The sequence below is a fragment of the Schistocerca nitens genome, chromosome 9, assembly GCF_023898315.1.
Source record: "Schistocerca nitens isolate TAMUIC-IGC-003100 chromosome 9, iqSchNite1.1, whole genome shotgun sequence".
NCBI lineage: Eukaryota > Metazoa > Arthropoda > Insecta > Orthoptera > Acrididae > Schistocerca > Schistocerca nitens.
The window spans coordinates 261,718,258-261,733,668 of record NC_064622.1 but is presented as its reverse complement, the minus strand read 5'-3'; the positions used below and the strand labels follow the sequence as shown (position 1 = coordinate 261,733,668).

General features: G+C 39.3%; 2 protein-coding genes across 2 annotated transcripts in view; one reads left to right on the top strand and one right to left on the bottom strand.

Moving 5' to 3' along the window:
• The window catches only part of LOC126203433 (PDZ and LIM domain protein 3), a 449,093-nt gene extending 440,186 nt beyond the window's left edge, over window positions 1-8,907 (top strand). Inside the window, exon 10 of the mRNA XM_049937752.1 lies at window positions 8,213-8,907. Within this exon, the coding sequence (XP_049793709.1) occupies window positions 8,213-8,305 (93 nt within the window). The 3' untranslated portion in view covers window positions 8,306-8,907. The remainder of the gene's footprint in view (window positions 1-8,212) is intronic.
• A 185-nt stretch (window positions 8,908-9,092) lies between these two features.
• The window catches only part of LOC126203432 (isovaleryl-CoA dehydrogenase, mitochondrial), a 68,382-nt gene continuing 62,063 nt past the window's right edge, over window positions 9,093-15,411 (bottom strand). The window contains exon 8 of the mRNA XM_049937751.1: window positions 9,093-9,387. Coding sequence (XP_049793708.1) covers window positions 9,254-9,387 — 134 coding nt within the window. The 3' untranslated portion in view covers window positions 9,093-9,253. The remainder of the gene's footprint in view (window positions 9,388-15,411) is intronic.

Sequence of the window (15,411 nt, the reverse complement as noted above, 5' to 3'; positions counted from 1 at the left end):
AGCACAACACAAAGACTATCAGAAAGTGAGCTTTCGTCCAACAATGCCTTCATTGAAAATAATCATCACACACACACACACACACACACACACACACACATACACAGAGTCTCTGGCTGCTGAAGTCTGGCTTCAGTGGCCAAAGACTTTGGTCATGCGTACGTTAGTTGCATTTGCATGAATGTGTGTGTGTGTGTGTGTGGATTTATTTTCAACGGTCTTGTTGGCCGAAAGCTCACTTTCTGATACTCAGCACCTCCATTATATGGTGAGTAGCAACTGTGCTTTTCATAATATAATTGAATAGAAACATAGTTTTGATGACCTTAGTTCCCTTTCCAAGTGTTCAAAATTTCAGCTAAAACTACATTAATGCCTCAGACCAGATATTATATACACATTTTACATGCATAAGTATGGCAACTTTGAACCTCTGTATCTCGGATAATGATAAAAAAAAGTTTCAAGGTTCCCTAAGAACAGTATAAGCTAAAAATTTTGACATTGCCATGAATAGAAATTATAGGAAGTGGCTATCCCCACAACTGGTTTCGATGTTTTCTCAGGAACTGGCCACAAACAAATGGTGCTGTTAGCAGCAGCTAAGGTCCTTCCTAGAACACACCTAATGCAAAGATGATGTGACTTACCAAATGAAAGTGCTGGCAGGTCGACAGACACACAAACAAACACAAACATACACACAAAATTCAAGCTTTTGCAACAAACTGTTGCCTCATCAGGAAAGAGGGAAGGAGAGGGAAAGACAAAAGAATGTGGGTTTTAAGGGAGAGGGTAAGGAGTCATTCCAATCCCGGGAGCAGAAAGACTTACCTTAGGGGGAAAAAAGGACAGGTATACACTCGCACACACACACATATCCATCCACACATATACAGACACAAGCAGACATATTTAAAGATATTTAGATATATTTTTCCTACGTGGAATGTTTCCCATATATATATATATATATATATATATATATATATATATATATATATAGAGAGAGAGAGAGAGAGAGAGAGAGAGAGAGAGAGGGAAACATTCCACGTGGGAAAAATATATCTAAAAACAAAGATGATGTGACTTACCAAACGAAGTGCTGGCAGGTCGATAGACACACAAAACTAACACAAACAAACACACAAAATTCAAGCTTTCGCAACAAACTGTTGCCTCATCAGGAAAGAGGGAAGGAGAGGGAAAGACGAAAGGATGTGGGTTTTAAGGGAGAGGGTAAGGAGTCATTCCAATCCCGGGAGCGGAAAGACTTACCTTAGGGGGAAAAAAGGACAGGTATACACTCGCACACACACACACACATATCCATCCACACATATACAGACACAAGCAGACATATGTCTAGATATTTAGATATATGTCTGCTTGTGTCTGTATATGTGTGGATGGATATGTGTGTGTGTGCGCGAGTGTATACCTGTCCTTTTTCCCCCCTAAGGTAAGTCTTTCCGCTCCCGGGATTGGAATGACTCCTTACCCTCTCCCTTAAAACCCACATCCTTTCGTCCTTCCCTCTCCTTCCCCTCTTTCCTGATGAGGCAACAGTTTGTTGCGAAAGCTTATTTTGTGTGTATGTTTGTGTTTGTTTGTGTGTCTGTCGACCTGCCAGCACTTTCATTTGGTAAGTCACATCATCTTTGTATATAACAGAGGGAAACATTCCACGTGGAAAAAATATATCTAAAAAGAAAGAAAGTGATGAGACTTACCAAACAAAAGCGCTAGCAGGTCGATAGACACACAAACAAACACAAACATACACACAAAATTCTAGCTTTCGCAACAAACGGTTGCTTCGTCAGGAAAGAGGGAGGGAGAGGGAAAGATGAAAGGAGGTGGGTTTTAAGGGAGAGGGTAAGGAGTCATTCCAATCCCGGGAGCGGAAAGACTTACCTTAGGGGGAAAAAAGGACGGGTATACACTCGCACACACACACATATCCATCCGCATATACACAGACACAAGCAGACATTTTCCCTGTGGGTAGTAAAGTAGCCTCAGTGCAGTGTTCTCGGATCATTAGTGGTGTGCTTGTTGTTAGTGCTCTTTTTTTTTTTTAAATAACAGGACATTTGAGTAGCTAGTCATTGTAGTATATAATAAGTTTGTTTCAACAAATGACCATTTCTTGTGTGATTATGTCAGTGAAACCTGAGTGTTAGGATATTTAGTTCAGATTTTGTTTCTCTTGGGGAGCTAGAAACAGCTTGTTGCACGGCGACGCACTGCTTGTGTCTGTGTATATGCGGATGGATATGTGTGTGTGTGCGAGTGTATACCCGTCCTTTTTTCCCCCTAAGGTAAGTCTTTCCGCTCCCGGGATTGGAATGACTCCTTACCCTCTCCCTTAAAACCCACCTCCTTTCATCTTTCCCTCTCCCTCCCTCTTTCCTGACGAAGCAACCGTTTGTTGCGAAAGCTAGAATTTTGTGTGTATGTTTGTGTTTGTTTGTGTGTCTATCAACCTGCTAGCGCTTTTGTTTGGTAAGTCTCATCACTTTCTTTCTTTTTAGATACCCATCCAATTACATCACATATTACAGCTCCTACTTGCATGCTCCATATTTTACTTTATTTCAGTTATGGTGATTTCACTGTAATTTCAAATCGCATTATTACTGTTATCTCATTTACCATTTTGGTCCCATTTGTAATACTACACTTGTTGAAGACAGTATTGATTTGTCAAGTCATGCCTTTGAAACATGTCACCAAAGTTTACTGTATTTTGTTCAGTTTATTTTAGTCTCTGAACAATTGTTGTAATTTGTCATGTCGTTCATTAAATCATATGTTATATATTTTATCTAGGCTAAATAGTTATTTTTCACATTTTTATCAAAATAATTCTTTTCACTTTAGTTTTACATCAAACATTATTACTGTCAACTTTAAAAACCAATTGAAAGAATCTTTGGATCCACTTGCTTTAAAAATCTTTGATCTCACAAAATTTATGCATCTGATGATTGCCTAGCAATAGAAAACAGGTTGGTTAAATAATAAAGTAGAATAATATACAAGTGCTATCCCTGTACCATTCATTTACATTTACCATAGATTCTAAGATAATGGGAAAAGGTATATTTCACAATGAAAAGCATGGCTATTTTCAAACCGAAACTGCTATATTTATCAATAGGTGCTTAAGATGTGTTGAAGTATGGCAACTGGCTATGTGGGCTACAGGTGCAACATTTCCTACGTTACTGATGGCATATTCTATTCTGAAAGAAAACAGACCAGAGTGCTCACATTGTCGACTGTTGTGGCTTCTTGTAATGCAGCTCTTTTTCCACCCTAAATTGCCTTAAAGTGGTGATGGTTCCATCACATTCATTCAACTCAGTGACAGAGAACAAGCAGTTTACTACAGATATGCCCTTTATGCTCCACAGCAAGGCAAATACAGCTGGAGCCCCTGCACAGTCTAACAGAATTTTCTGAGCAGTGGAAGGAAAGACTGCAGACAGCATGTGTGGACTCAAGTGGGTCCTACTTTAAAAGCAACATCCAATAACTGAACATACACTGTTGTGCAGAACTTGGTATAAAAGTAACTATAGTAGGATGTGTCACTTGCCAAGTAAAATAACTTGAAACAACTTGGACCATACATAGAAAGAGTAGCTATATTATTGTACAGAAGGTAACTGAAAGACATTTGCAATGAGAAGGATAGAAAAGACACTTTTATTTAAAGACAATAAATACAATGAAGTCATTCATAATTTACAATGATCCCCTGGACATTACACAAGATAAATAAATGTAAATTTCGTGTGACTAGGGCCTCCTGTTGGGTAGACCATTCACCGGGTGCAAGTCTTTTGATTTGATGCTACTTAGGCAAATTGCGTAATGATGGGGATGAAATGATGATGATTAGGACAACACAACACACAGCCCCTGAGCGGAGAAAATCTCCGACCCAGCCGGGAATCGAACCAGGGCCCTTAGGATTGACATTCTGTCGTGCTGACCACTCAGCTACTGGGGGCGGATGTTACAAAAGATGTGACATGTTTCTTAATACGGTCTGTGATCACAAGGGATGACAATGCATGCTCTGCAACATGTTCCCATGCCAGCCACAAGGTTGGTAAGGAGTTCTTGTGGTGGGATGATTCATTGCTCCATCAGCACAGTTGACAACTGCTAGATGGTTGTTGGTGCATGTGGATGTTGATGTGCTGCAGTGCGTCTTCTCAAAACATCCCGCACATGCTCAATGGAATTTAAGTCAGGAGCAAATAGGCAAACCAGTATATTCACTGAATATTCTCTCATTCCAGGACCTCGTGCACCTGCACACTTCGATGTGAGCACTGTCATCCGTAAAAATGAAGTCAGTGTCATAATTACATTGGCCAGTGAGTGTACTGTGTTCAAAGATTTGGGAGTCAGTACGCTCATGCAACGTTATGCCCATCCGCAACGAAACACCAGGAAATTATGATGTCCAACAATGTCACCAGATGCATTACACATTCCTGCCTGTCACCGTATGAAGGTCATAATGCACCCAGGAACTATGCTGAGCATTATCATTTTGGTGGTCCAGGTGTTATGGTGTGGGGAGACATAAGTTGTATGTGTGCACTGACCCTCAAATCTTTGAATGTTCACCAGTCAATGTTATTGCAACACTGTACTCCTCCCCAATGTGCATCTTTTCAGGGGTTCATTCAGACTGACTTAATTTTTATGGATGAAAATGCACAACCGCATCAACTCTGTAGGTGCATGAGCTCTTGGAATAAGAGGATATTTGGTGAATGTACTGCCATACCTGTTTCCCTGACTTGAGCCCCTTCAAGCACGTGTTCGATGTGTTGCATAGACATACTGCAGCATGTCCACATGCACCATCTATCATCTAGCAGTTGTCAACAGTGCTGGTGGAGAAATGGAACACCCAAACACAGCTTACCTACATTGTGACCAACATGGAAGTAGCTGGAAGTCATGCATTACTGTCCACTGTGATCACACAAATCCACCCTTTTGTAATGCTCAGGGTACCATCGTAAATCACAGTAACTTCAGTGTAATTATTGTCTTTCAATAAAAGTGTCATTTCTGTTCATCTCATTGTTTATTTCTTTCAGTTACCTACTGTACTATACTGTAGCTTTCGAATGAAATGATAATTAAATGGACACCTTAGCTGCAAACAGGCGTTGATGTACTTCATTAGGGACATATTGAAAATGTCTGCCCCGACCGGGACTCGAACCCGGGATCTCCTGTTTACATGGCAGACGCTCTAGCCATCTGAACCACCGAGGGCACAGAGGATAGTGTGCCTGCAGGGACTTATCCCTTGCACGCTCCCTGTGAGCCCCACATTCCCAACATGTCCACACCACAACATTCGTAGTGCGCCTAATAGATGTATATGAAGTACTTCAACGCCTGTTTGCAGCTAGGGTGTCCATTTAATTATCATTTCATTTCTAGCAAAGCTGCATGGTCATCAACGGTAACTGTTCCTTCGGGAACAGATACTACTGTCATATATACTATAGCTTTATTTGAGCAGTGCTACATTGACAGTGACACACAATACAAAAGTTGCTCTCATCCTTAATTTTTGCACACCAGCATATTAGACAGGTACACAAATTTGCTGCAAAAATCCAATTTTCTGAGGCAGTCTTTATATACAACAATCTTCCAGTTCAGAACTAGAACTAGTAAACTACCTGCTCACTGCCTCAGAGTTGATCAGTTTTGATGAGGATTGTTCATAGCATCAAGAAGTGGTTTGAGGTCAAGGAATATTCAAGCAATAAGACATCTTGACTAACAGCCTCATTTCTTTTGTGGCAATACAGATTTATTTTAGCTATCTGACAAAGCCCCTTCACACTTGGCCACTGCTGTCTCTAATAACATTATGGCCTCACTGAAGCAAGTAGTGATCTTGGTTGCAGTGCGTGGTAGGGGGTATGGAAGAGTTGAGGGGTGGAGAAGGGGACAAATAGCAGGACAGGGATGTGTGAAGATGCAGTAGTGCTGCTTGTGGGAGTGTACAGACAGCGACATGGCAGTGGCAGGATGGTGGACTTCTAGATGCTACATTGTGAGACTTGGGTTGTGGAGGGAGGGGGGAGGGGGAGAGGGAATGGGGGGAGAGAATAGGAGAGACACAGCAAAACAGAAAGGAATATACAGGTGAGATGGGGGGAGGGGGGCATTTGAAGGCATGTGTGAGGCTAGCACAGAAGGGAAGCACAGAAGGGAACAGAGGAAAGTGGAGGGCACAGACAAGTGGTGTTATGGAAATGGAGGGAACGTTCTCATCTGCACACTTCAAACGGGCATTGATACGAAGGATCCAGATGGCATGGGCTGTGAAGAAGCCATGAAAGTCAAATATGTCTTGTTGCATTTGGCATGCTTGGCAACTACATGGACAGCTGACTCTAGCCACAATTTGACAGTGGCCTATCATGCAGACAGACAGCCTGTTAGTGGTCATGCTCTGGTAGATTGCTGCATAGAGGTTGAACTTAAGTTGGCAGTAGTGGGAGGATGTATGGGACAAGTTCTGCATCTATGTCTTTCACAGGGATGTGAGCCATGGGACAAGGGGTTGGGAGTAGGGGTAGAATAAGGACAGATAAGGATATTTCACAGGTTGGGTGGGTGAAGGAATATCACTTTCAAAGGGCTAGGGAGGATATTTCTCATTTCAGGGCACAATCTGAGGTTGACAAAGCCCCAGTGGAGAACATGATACAGTTGTTCCAGTCCTGGGTGGGACTGAGTCACAAAGGGTTGCTCCTTTGCAGCTGATCATTGGGCATTAGGGCGATGCTTGGAGACTGGGTAGACAATGTGCTGGATATCTTGTTTCTGGATAAGGTGGAGAGGATAATTTCAGTCTTCAAATGCCTTAGTCAGCAAGATCCTCAATATATTTGGAGATGAATTTTTCATCACTCCAGATACGTTGACTACAGGGGCCTAGGCTGCATGCTAGGAGCATCGTGATGTGGATTGGGTGCAAGCTGTCAAAATGGTGGTATTGTTGGCCATTTGTAGGTTAGGTGCGATGGAGGTACTGATGGAGACATCCAAGTGGCAGATTTGTCTTCAAAAGAGAACTAATTATGGGTTAAGATATATTGGTCATGGTGACCAGGAAGAAGGCTGTGTGTTTGAAGTCAATTGGATTATCGGAAAGGCAGTGTTCAGCAATGGCAAGGTCTTCAGCATTGGAGGTGCCAATATAGAGGGAGGAGGAACTGACCGTGACAAACAGGGCATTGGGTGGTGAATGGACAGGAAATACGGAGAGTTGTTAAAGGAAATGGTTAGTGTCCTTAATGTAGTAGGGTACGCTATGGGTAATAGGCTGAATATAGTGTGCAACAACTGCAGAAATTCTCTCTGAAAGGAGACAGTACCCAGCCTTAATTTAGTAACCTGAGGTTCTGGGGGAGACCAAGAGAGATTTGAGAAGGGACTTGTTCCATCACTGGTAAAACATGTTTCATTAAAAGGAGACCAACAATTTTAACAATGTATGTCATATACTGCTGAAAATGACATCCTCCTGCTGCTTACATCAGCATAACAGCTACCAAACTGTCTGTAAGGTTGCTTTGGCACAGTGTGAGGTCTCTTCATTTAACACACATAACCACCAAATCTGTCTGCTTACTTTTGTGTCATTTGACTGCCTGTCACACAGAATAAGGTTCACACACCAGTACTGACAGAACCACAATTTTCACAGAAATCTGTCTTTTCTTGCATTTTAGTAATCACATCCATTTAATACTTCTATCTATTAATATATTTCTCCTATTTATGAATCGGTAGATGCATGTGACTTATCTGGAACATGTGCTCTTGGTGGAAACTGATTTGGTTTCCTGGCACCCAAGATGCTGAGGTGCCATCAACTGCAAGGCTTCAAGTCACCAAACATTCCTTAAAACTTTAAAACATTTAGATTCCATAATAATGTGATTATGATAACCAGATTACTGTAGATATAAGCGTAACTCATATTTTCCACTGCTAAAAATTGGTCAGTGAAATTCTCCTGACTGTGTGGTATTCCTGTTTGCAACAAATTTGCTTCGCATGTACATTATTTATAATGCTCTTCAACATCTCACAAATGATCATACTATTAATGAATTAATTAGCTGATTTATCACTTTTGCAGGTCAACTCTCTTGGCAATTATGAAGAAACAATACAACAAAGTGGAAGCTTCAAGAGATTGATGTACCAGGTCTTGGGACAGTCAGACTTTTAACTGCAATATTGTAAGATACAAATTAAGTGAAATCCACTCTGTGCACATCAGTTTAACTCAAAACGTAAATGACACTGTGCGACAACCACAGAGATTTCACATCAATGAAAATATCCTTCTTTTTATATAAAGCCATTGTGTTCAAATATTTGATATGGCTAGATTTAGACTTGCCTACATAACCAATCTGTGTTGTGGTCCTCAGCACTAAACTATCCCGCCTGCACATATGTCAATGAGTGTACATTCTAGTCAGTAAATGAGGGGGGAAAATGCTATGCACATATGCTAGTATTTCTCAATATGTGAGTAATCATATTTGGCATATACCTGTTGGGAGAGAGGTCAGTCTGGCTTGGATATGAGGAATGGAACCAGTAAAGAAGTGGAGCAATGAGACACATCTGATCTTTTTCTGGATGAATGATATATTTTTGTTTATTGAGTGAGCTGAAACTATAATCAATGTCTGTATAAAAATATGAACTGTGAAAATAGTTTTAATGCAGTGGAATGTTTTGCTTATAAATCTGTACTGGACAGCTTTGTATATCCTGCCACAAAATAGTTTCCGTTAATAAATTTCTGTTCTGTTTTAATAATTGTTTTCTGGAGTCTCGTAACCACAGTTGGATATTCAAATATATCACTTAGCTATTTCATAACAATGGCCTGATCTTTGAAATCTTTCTCCAAGATTTATCATCTGAATTACATACATTTTTCTCTTTCTATATAATTATGTAAACTTTCCAACATATATTTTGCTTAAAACAAAAGCCATAAGTAAAGAGAAGATTTTTATGGTTTCATATATCACAAATTATTGTCAAGATACAGTAAATGATAAAAATATACATGGCATATAAAATAAATTTGTACGAATTCTTAATTGAAGAAACACCACAGATAAAAAGCACAATCCGATATGGTTATATGGCTTGTCTGTTATTTGTATTCAGCATTGATAGTTCTGCCAATCACAAGTTTTCTGATTTCAGTAGTGCCAGCTCCTATCTCATACAGCTTTGCATCCCTCAGAAGACGGCCAGTTGGATAGTCATTTATATATCCATTTCCACCTGCAGCAGCACGAAAATTAAATATAATCATCACACTGGAATTATAACAACAGCATTATACAAGCTACTTGTACACTTTCTCTAGATGTAACAATAAAATAAAGATAGAAAAGACCTCTTCCTTTCATATGACAATTACCAGTTTGGAGAGACCATGATTGAAAAATATTCTTTTCTTATTTTATTACACCTGGTGAAACCATTGGTTTTATTTTTATAGTGACTCATTTCAGCTGTGATCTACAGCCATCTTCAGATTAATAATATTCATCTTATCCAATTACAACAATACATTCAACTCTGTTATGAGGCTTATTATGGTGCAACACTGATGAAAAGATAAGTGCAGATTACAGCTGAAATTGGACAAGGTAAAAATTAAACCAGTATTTGTTGTCAGGTGTAATAAAATACGAAACAAGGAATTGTGCCTTAGAGAGCAGAAAGCACGACTGTGCTACCTTTCAAATTCCTTCACATTTTGTCAATCTGTAAATTGAAGAGCGAACAGGCAGATCCCCACTCTCTCTACCCAAATATATCACATATAGTATCTACTGACTGCGGCATAAGCTTATACTCTTGCTTCCACATCACAACTCTGAAATCAGTGGCTAAGCAGCATGCAGACATTCGTAGAGAGTGAGTTTATTTTTCATTAAAAGCGCGAACACTATACAGAATACAGAAACAGCAACTATTGCAAGATTTTTTTTTTTTAGGAATATCATTTCCCCCACCACAAGTAATTTAAAGGCAGTATTCCCAGAACAACTGGACAGAATGTGGAAAACAAATTTGAAGAGTTACTGAGGAATATTGCCTAGACACGTATTACGGAAAGACTTTAATCCTAGTGGGAATCTAGCACTTTCTGCAGAGAATTTTCCATACTGTCCATTACTCCTCTGTTAATATCTATGGGGTAAAGTGTATCTGTGCAATCTCTTTATCGTACACTGTTCTAATAAAACCTGTGTTGAACTTAATGCTCCATCTGAATCAGGAATTTGATCATCTTATTCTTTTTACTAATTTATCAGACATTTGATCACATTACCTATTTTTCTTTGTCCACCTTATTTCATAAGTGAGACACTTGGATGTGAAGTAATTACAATTATATAATTTTTCTGGATTACTATCATCCAACTATTATATACAGTTTTACCTGCTTAAGCACATTTAAAGAAATAACTTTCAAAATTAATAAGACACATATATGAGGCAAACAACAAGTTTAATAGTAAATGATAAAAAAGTTAATAATGAAAAATCATCTAAAACGTTGGAACAAGATAAAGAATATTACATTTGCCTTAAACAAGACAATTGAGTGCAGGGAAATCATTCTACATTTGATGCTTTAGATGCCACAATAACTAGAAAGAAATATGCTAAGGACCAGACCAAGAAATTTATGACAACTAAACAAACTGCTACAAGAGTTTGTTGAACGTCTCCATAACAATCCTGCACTGACTAAATCATCATGTGGCAAAAACTGATTGACCTTCTTCATCTGTTGTATTGATCCAGTTCGGTAAGGGTCATCTTCTTAAAAGCTTTTAGTAAGCCACTTTTTTAGTGGATGAATTACATTTTCTCAGCCTGCCATCAACTTCTCCTACAATTTGTTTCAAGTGGTCATTCCAATTCACGTCGCTCCACATTGTTATGTTTAGGTATCTCAAGGTAGTTACTGTTTTCAGTGATTTGTCACCAATAGTGTAATTGAAAAGTATTGGATCTCTCCACCTATTTATGCAGAACATGTTACATTTATTTACATTCAGGGTCAACTGCCAGACTCTACACCAGATGTGTATCTTCTACAAGTCCTCCTGCAGTTCACTAAATGGGACACTTCCTTGGAGTGCACTCAAAGTTGTTTTACATGTCAGTTTCTTGTTCTATTAATAGTCTTTGACCTGATATTCCATATCTCATCAATGAACATAGCGAGCTGTTTTGCAATGCCTGTCTGCAGTACCTACGCAGACTTTGCTTAAGAAAAATTTTGTCTGTCAAAAATGTCCTAATGCATGGCCATATAACTAGCTACAAAATTCAACATTTTGATGTCAGTAATACAATGTACAATTACGTGTATCTGTCTGATGACGCATTTTGAAAACAGAAATGATTTGTGATTTTTTTTTCCCCAATTGCCTATAGTAAACTGATGGCAGAAGAGGGAAGAGTTCCTGCACATAATCTCTGTAGAATCTCACAGGTGTCTCATGCTGTCAAGAACACTTTCCATTTTTGAGTGACTCTAGTTGATTTTCCTTTCCACAATTTCAGACAGCCAACGTCAGTATTTCAGCCTTCTCTTAATCATCATCTGCTTTCGTGTATGTGTGGTCACAGAATGACTGAACAGATGACTTTTATCTGCTTATGAACCTTCCGTACAACCAGAACTACTTAGAATTTTGCCCACACTACATAGAGAAATTTTATTTCTGAATTCATTGGCTGCTTCTCGCATTGTTGTTCTTACATTCCTTTTGTTTTTTTCCAGCTTCTGTTTGTCAACTAGGCTTCGATGTAACTTAAATTTGTAAACAAGGCTCTCTTTCCTTTTGTAGCAACTTCCTAACATCACTCTCAAAATTCTCCAAGTTCTCTCTGAAGTGATCTCTCATTACATACTTTGAGACAGATGGTCTATAAAAGCAACTTATTACTATGTTTGACTCACCTTTGATGATTAAATATGCCAGAATTATTTCACTTTTTGAATCTGTAATAAACCGAACAGACAGTATAGAGTTCTTTATGGCAATACATTTGTCATAATTAGTGGCAATTTGTCTATGCTTGCGACGTACATTCCAATTTTAATTTAGAATTTGCTGCTATTTACTTCTAGTTTCAGCCCACTTTCTCTTCCTCCTACAGGTTGTCCCACATAAAACCAGTAAACATCATGTACTGGTTAATCATCTCTAGTCCAACTGTTTATGAAGTGGCAACACTGTCTCAAAACTATTTTACTGGAAAGTTGAGTGCATCTGTGTGTTTGGGCATCAGTTATTGTGAGAAGCTCGTATTGCTAAGTTGTTACAGAAACAGGACAGCCTGCTATCGAAAAGCGAATTGATATTGTGGTGTGTTGTATAAAGACATGCTCCATGAAAGAATGTAGAGAAATGTTTCAAGCAAGGTATACTGGTAAGGCACTCATCACGACCAGTTCTATTCAAGATATGTACAAGAAATGGAAGGCTGTAGGACCTGTTCAGAATAAGCAGTGGAATAGATGACCAACAGTCACATCCCCTGAATCTACAGACAGAACTTGCATCAACATTATAAGTCCCTACAAGATGGTATTGGCAAGCAGCTTATTGTAGCAACTTGGTACCTCTCATACATCATGTCATTGTGTACTAAAAGGTATGGAATTAAAAGCCTATTAAGTGAGTATGCTAAAAGAGTTGAAATTTGAGGATCAGGAATTCATTATTGTAACTGGCTATTAATATCTAGTACTAATGTTACTTGAACCCCTTGCCAACAAAAGTATGGTCCACATCACCAACATGTTCTCTGAAAAGAAAGACCTGCCAGTAGAGATCTCTGGTCACCAAGATCTCTAGACTTAACATTGTGTTATTTTTATTTATGGGCACACCAAAAAGGCAAAGTGTATGCTGACAATCCTCACACAACAGACAATCTCAAATGGAACATTAGTAGATTAACGGACAACAACATGCCTGCAGAATTACAGTGTGTTGCTGGTGATGTCATCACACGATGTCAGCGATGCCTCGACACCCAAACCCACCACTCCCAGCATCTCTCACAAACAGGTAATAACACGTTTTTTTGACAGTAATGTTACCTATTCTTCTTTGGTTAGTTTATTGTTAGTTGAATCACGGGTGTGAGGCGTACCAGTTTTACGTGGGGCATCCTGTACTATGTGGCAATTGTTGCCTTCTAGTGTTCCTTTTAGCTTAAAAACCCCATCCCATACGGAGACCACACGTAGTCTGTCATCGAAGTAGCTGTTTACTTTGTGTATTGCACACCTGACCTACTGGGTGAGTTCTTACAATTCTCCACCTCATAGAGGTCCAGAAGTTTACATTCAAAATCGTCACAAAATAATCTGAGCCTCTGGTTTAGACCTTCCAAACCAGAGGACCACAGTCAACTTTCAAATATGGTGCTGCAGTAAGGATCCTTCCACCCTGCCTGTGAAGCTATCTATCTTCACCAATCCAGCCAACTGTTTCAAGGAACCACACATGGCCTCAGGATAAGCTACGGTTTGCAGATACTTACACCTAGGATACACAGCAGCTACTGACAGTCTCCTCCGTACCTCAGTCAGGTCTCCAGGCAAATATCTAAACTGCATACTGACCTCCCTTCCTGAGCTGTGTGCTATTTCTCTTAGCAGCTGTGTTAACCACCCAACACTAGGCTTCCAATGACCTACATGCCCACTATCCATGCTTGTCTGGACTTGGCTGGCAAACTGGCCACAGCCCTAACAGGCAAAATGTCTTTTGCTGGTCCAGATGTGTTGTCATACCTGCATGTCATAATTTGTGGTTAGTCATAAGAGGGCTGTGATAAAGCCAGTTTCTACATCATTCACCTTCCTTCTAGAAACACATGAAACCACCAATGTCCACCACTCACTGCTGGATAGATAGCGATCAATTCACCTTGTGTCAACAAGCACATACTCTATTACGTAACATTAAAATAAATCCCAAAATAAGTTACTAACCAAAGAAGTCAAGGACTAATTAAGAAAGAACAAGAAGACTGCAACAATAAACTTATTCAACTGTGGAACTGCAGGTGGAGTCAATTTAAACTGCCGAAATTGCAATGCACATAAAATATGGCTGTAAAATACACAGACTCTTAGAACAAAATAAATAAAACAACTACAAACTGTTACTGTTCACTTCTTGTCAGTACTTAAGATAACTGCTATACAGTTGAGCATTGGAGGGAGTGTCGTTGGTACACATTTGTCTGTGGACACAGTATGGCTGTGGCAGCAATGGCAAGGCATTTCCATTCTAAATACATTCACATGCTGCCCATTAACAAACAGTACTTGATTGTTGAGGAGGCTGGCAATAAGCCTGTCACTTTTTTGCTCACTTTTGTTTCTGGTTCAGGACATTTTGTAACGTAAAAACCAAGCAGCACTGAGAACATTGCAAACAATGAAAACTATAAACAATTATCAAGTTACTGCCACAAGCATTGCCTACGACTGGCAGCTGAGGTAGCGGAAAGATATGACAATGGTGGACACAACAGAAAGTGTGACCAAATTCATTCTCTGATTGGTTGTTGTTATGGTAGTTGCACTGTAAACAACTAACTGTCAATCACTTTGTTATTCTGATCCAGATATAAACTAAATGGCAAATATGAATAAGTACTACTGCTGCCTGTGTTGCTGCTAAGAATTCCTCCCTGCTTTACAATGCACACCTTCATAACTGAACACAATGTTGTCTGCTCTTAGCAAGGAACCTTTGTTCGTCCCTTGTCGCACTCATCAAACAAAAGTTTGGAGTATTTACCATGCTACAGCCCCATGTTACCACATGTAATCAGCAATCCTACATTTTTTGGTGACATCTTAGTCAATTAACTTTCTGTATGTTCAGGCTCCCTATATTTTTGTTTGCTGTCTGTCTGTAAGTATCATTGTTAAAGGCTTGATTTAACATTTAAATACTTCTGTTGATCCTTTGACTCTTTCAAAACAAAACTTTGCGCAAACATTAGCATAAATCTGCAGTGGAGACAGAACACAAAGATAAAATTTTTAGTGAAAACCATTACATTTATTTATCAACATGCCACATGTCCCATGTGAAAGAGTAACTACTTGCTGTGACCTCCTATGCTATGTAAAAATTCACAGAAAGCAATTGGCATACAATAGGTAAGTTAAACTCCCCATCAGACAGCTGCATCATCTCATTAAGACAGGATTTTATACAGAACGAATACGAAAATCGTGAAGCC